This window comes from Orycteropus afer, unplaced genomic scaffold (assembly GCF_000298275.1).
Source record: "Orycteropus afer afer isolate SDZICR_OR568_19922 unplaced genomic scaffold, OryAfe1.0 scaffold00030, whole genome shotgun sequence".
Taxonomy (NCBI): domain Eukaryota; kingdom Metazoa; phylum Chordata; class Mammalia; order Tubulidentata; family Orycteropodidae; genus Orycteropus; species Orycteropus afer.
Genome location: NW_006921617.1, coordinates 10355954 through 10361134, shown reverse-complemented (window position 1 = coordinate 10361134; position 5181 = coordinate 10355954). Strand labels below are relative to the sequence as shown.

Sequence of the window (5181 nt, the reverse complement as noted above, 5' to 3'; positions counted from 1 at the left end):
ATATATATGGATAGATGGATAGATAGATAGATGTAGATACATATGGTACCTGATTGTGTGGAAAATGCAAATTGCACTTCTCTGACACTATACTCTAAGGATCAATCAAATCCAAATCTGTACTCCTCTATCGTTCTTCCTCTGACGCTAACCAATAGAGTTAGGTCAGACTTTACCTGATAAAGGGCTCAGTCCTTTAAACTGCAAAGTCTGCCCGGGACTTCAGGAGTCCCCAGAGCTCCACTCCCTTCTGACTTGCTGGTTAGAAACTCAAGGGTTCCCTGAACCCTCTCCAGGATACCAGCAGTAAGCTTGGCTCTCCTCACTTTTGACCTACTGGCTCCCACTGCTCTCTTGGGTTTAATAATTTACCAGAACGACTCATAGAACTCACATAAAGTACTATACTTAAAATTATAGTATTGTTATAGCAAAAAGTAATCAAATAAAGAGATGCATACATAGTGCAATGTCTGGAAGGATTCCCAATGTGGAACTTTCATATCCCAGGAGGGATGTGTTATCCTCCCACATTCATAATGTCTTTCACCAACTATGAAGCCCATGGAGCTTCCTTGTCAAGAGCCTTTATTAAAGAGCCTCATTATTGAATTGTGATTGAATTCTTCTTCCTCCTTGAAGGTCTGCTGATATCACAGGTGGATCTTTTCTGGCATAGCCAGACCCACCTCAGTTACCCCATTAGCTCAACAATGTCAGGTCTGGAGCCCTCTTAGATAGGAAAGAAACTTCAGTCATTGGGGAAATTCCAAGGTCTTTGAGGTTATCTCTGGAACCAAGGATCAAGACCAAATCATTTGGAAAAAATCGACCACTCGCGGACATGTTGACTTTGTTGTTTTTTTCATCTGTTTTTCGTACCAGTGATATTCTACATTCTAGCCACTTTGACACAGTCATTTTGATATCTACTTTTTGTGACATACTAGATTGCCACCCTTATTTGATTCAGTATTTCAGACCCTTGAGGAGAGATGGGGAAGATGTGTGAACCACAGTATTGTCCTGTATTTTCACCTTCAAGACAGTACAGAAAATTTCAAATTCCCAATGGATTTTCTTAATATCAAAATGCATGCATACTTGATATAATAATGTGATTTTTTTAAAAAATGATGGTGGGGTAAAATATGCCATAACCTTGAAAAGTAATCAAATTCTACCAGAAGAAAATTTTAGAAGTCTTTATTTGTTCCTGATTATAAGCTCCTAATGGTAAATAATTAAAGAGCTTTCTATGTGCACTCAGTGTTTTACATACTATACATACATTAATATGTAGTCTTTGCAAATGCCTTATGAGGTAGGTACTATTGTATCTGTATTTTTTGAGGCACCGAAAGTTTAATTTTCTTGAACCAGGTCAGAGCTGGAATTTAAATCCAGGCATTTGGGTTTAGAGTTCATGTTCTTCCACTTGACTATAATACCAAGTAGAAAGTTTCAGGAAACAAAATTAGTAAGTTAGAAAGTACAAATTTCCCATAATTGGAATAAGGATGGTATAAGAGTAATCTGCTATTTACATTAACAAATGTAGACAAAATCTTAAACAGTAAGTATACATTTTTATAGCCATTTTGATAAAACTGAGCCAATAGTGGTATCAAAATCCATTCCCTCTCTGTGTTCCAGCATTGTGTAATGAATGCCAGATACTCGGGGTACTTCTCTATAAACCCATCCACTGCCGATTGGGATGCTGATTCATAGCGACCCCCTTTGGGTTTCCAGGACTGTAAATCTTTATGGAAGTAGGTTGCCTCATCTTCCTCCCATGGAGCAGCTGGTGGATTTGAACCTCCAACTTTCTAGTTAGCAGCCAAATGCCTTGCCCAGCATATCACCAGAGCTCCTTAATACCTCTCTATAGTGGGTGAAAATACTGCAGAATGAAACTCCTAGTGAATTTGAACTCTGGTTAATAAGATATGTAAGCTATTTGTTTTGCTAAAGGAATTCATGCTATGTGAATGTGAGACCGTACTTTGGCGTTCTTATAATAGAATTATTAGAATATTTTTTCTCTAAAAAACTTAGATTGACTTCTTCACTTTTAGAGATGCACAAAGACTGGAAGAATTCTTCACCAAAAACCAACAACTGAGAGAGCAACAGAAGGTCCTTCATGAAACCATTAAAGTTTTAGAAGATCGGTGAGTCTGGCACTTGGATCTAGAAGTGATTTTTCACTTAATACTAATTTTGGTTTTAACGTGTAATTAGTTTTTGGATTAAAAGTGATTTTTCCCCTACTTCCTTATAACTTTTGAATAAATATGAAATTAACTATACTTCTTTTTTTCATTCATTATAGTGGATTGCATGAGTTTACCCTTTAAATATATCTTTACCTGGTGTTAAATACAGGGTGAGATTAAGGGTAGCAATGTTTTAATTGTTTTGTTGCTTTAATTGCATTTTTACTTCTAAATAGATAGAAATTGCTTCGGAGTTTTATTCTTGCATTCTTTTCTTATTTCAAGGAGCCCTGGTGGTACAGTGGTTAAGTGTTCAGCAGGTAACTGAAAGGCTGGCTATTTGAACCCACCAGCCACTCTATGGAACAAAGATATGGCAGTCACCTTCCATAAAGATTTATAGTCTTAGAAACCCCAGGGGACAGTTCTGCCCTATCCTATTGGGTCACTATCAGTCAGAATTGACTTTATAGCAGTGGGGTTTCTTATTCTTACCATTCTCCTTTCTTCTCACATAACCAGGGCTTTGAACCAGTTCAAACCAGTTCAGTTATAGCCAATGAAGCGTAAGGGTAACCGGAACAGGAAAATTACAGGTTGAAGCCCTGGAATGGGAGATCTGGAAGAGTTGTAGTGAGTCCTTTCAGAAGCCTGGTACAGGAGAATGGATTATTTTCAGGACTGTGGAGAGTGACACACATTCAAAGTGGCACAGTAGACCTCATCTTTGAGCAGGGTACCACTTTCCCAACTCTGCTACTCAAGAGATTTGGTTGCTATGCAATGTTCACAAAACCCTTGTTTTCTAAGAGAGAGGTTAAATTTCTAGCAGGGCATCAACCCATAATTTTTCTGTTCCGATTATTAGTCTCCTTCGCCTACATTTTACAAATTTGGATCCATTCTGGTTTCACTTCATCAGCCAAGACTGAACTGGGAAGAACCAATTTGAAGCCCTACTACCTCTCCATTTCCAGGCAGTCCAGAGATTCTTCTTTCTGAATATTCCTGAGATTTAAAAAAAATAAAATAAACCCACTGCCATCAAGTAGATTCTAACTCTTAGTGACCCCCATTGGTTTCTGAGGTAGTAAATCTTTATAGAAGTAGATTTCCCCATCTTCCTTCTGTGGAATGGCTAGTGGGTTTGAACATCCAACCTTCTGGTTAGCAGGCAGATAGATGCCTTAGGTGCTGTGCCACCAGGGTTCCTTATTCCTGAGATAATGCCTATTAATTTACTTTATCTCCACACACAGGCTTCTTTCTTTCCTCACTCCTATGAAGATAAAACCCAGGAATAGAGAAGGCTTCCCAAATTTGCTGTATTGCCTTCTCTGAACTATAAGTATAGTTAGGACATTGCTAGTACAGCAAACAGTGTTCCTTGACTTCTTTTTAAATATTTTTCCTTTCTATTATTGCTGTATAGAAGCTCTGGTAGCATAGTGCCTAAGGCACTTGACTGCTAACCAGAAGGCTGGCGGTTCAAACCCACCAGCCACTCCTCAGAAGGAAGGTTGGGCAATCTACTTCCGTGGTGATACCGCCTCAGAAACCCAAGGAGTGGTCACTATGAGTCAGAGTTGATTTGATGGCACATAACAACAACAAACAACATTATTTCTGTGTACGTCACAGAAGGGCTGGAGGGTTTAAATTTACCTTTGTCCCTTTAGTGGTAGAATAATCTAATATTGGGCACATGTCCAAACCAAAATTACTTACCCTTGTATAACTGCTGACTAATTGGGTACACATTTACTGGAATAGGCAACCTACTATGAAATAGACTCATGTGTTTTGGAATCACAAGTGTAGATTTGAATTCCAATTTCACACTATAATCGTAATTCAGATTCAACAACAAATATCTGAATTCTTAAAATGTCTTAGGCATGGCTTTAGAGGCTCAGGATAATTCATACTCTTGTGGAGCTTATACTTAAAATTTTTCAAAGTGAGCTCTACAATGAATATGAGATTTCAGGTTAAAGTATTATGAAGAAATTGAAACTTAAATGATGTAATCAAGTGACCACAGGCACTGGAAAGTGGAGATATACTGATGAGTATTCAGGGATGGCCTTTCTGAGGAGGTACCATTTGAACTGAAAACTGAATTATACCACCCTCCCCAAAAACAGGACCAGTCACTTAAAGAACTAGAGGCAAAAAGAGACAGAAAAGACAAAGGTAAACGTCTAAAGTAGAAAAAAAGTTTGAAATATTTGAGGAACAGAAAGTCCACTTGTGCTTCTTGTTTACTGAGTAAGGGGATGAGTATTAGGACATGAAATTGGAAAAGTGGGCAGTAACTAGAATATGTAGGGACATAGGTAAAAAATTAGGATTTTAATTGCGATGAGAAGCAGTTAAGCTGGGGACTCCAAAGGGGTATGAGAGGGTACTGACCGAAAAAAAAATCCAAACCAAATTCACTGCCATCAAGTCAATTCTGACTGAAAACGACCTCCTTTGGGTTTCCGAGGTGGTAAGTCTTTCGGAAGTAGATTGCCCAGTCTTCCTTCTGCAGAGTGGCTGGTGGTTTGACTGGTTAGCAGTCAAATGCCTTAGCACTACACCCCTTTATCTTATCCAACTGGAGGTGTCAAGTAAGTAGTTGTATTAATCTAGAACTAAACGGCTCTAGAACTAAATGGAGAGGTTAGAGCTGGAGAAACAAATTTGAGAGTCAATGTCTGCATATAAATGGCATTTAAAACTGTGGGCAAGATAAGATTTCCTAAGGACATTTAAACAGTATGTTGTTTGAAACAGTATGTACCGTCGAGTCAGACCTGATTCATAGTGACCCCTTCTTGGGTTTCCGAGGCAGTATCACTACGGAAGTAGATTGTCCCATCTTCCTTCTGAGGAGTGGCTGGTGGGTTTGAACTGCCAGCCTTCTGGTTAGCAGTCAGATGCCTTAGGCTCTATGCTACCAGAGCTCCGTTTA

The 5181-nt window shown here is 38.7% G+C and overlaps 1 protein-coding gene across 1 annotated transcript in view; it reads left to right on the top strand.

Annotated features, from left to right (window-relative positions):
- RBBP8 (RB binding protein 8, endonuclease) overlaps positions 1-5181 on the top strand; it is a 206209-nt gene that overhangs the window by 63932 nt on the left and 137096 nt on the right. The window contains exon 3 of the mRNA XM_007935591.1: positions 2082-2177. Coding sequence (XP_007933782.1) covers positions 2082-2177 — 96 coding nt within the window. The remainder of the gene's footprint in view (positions 1-2081; positions 2178-5181) is intronic.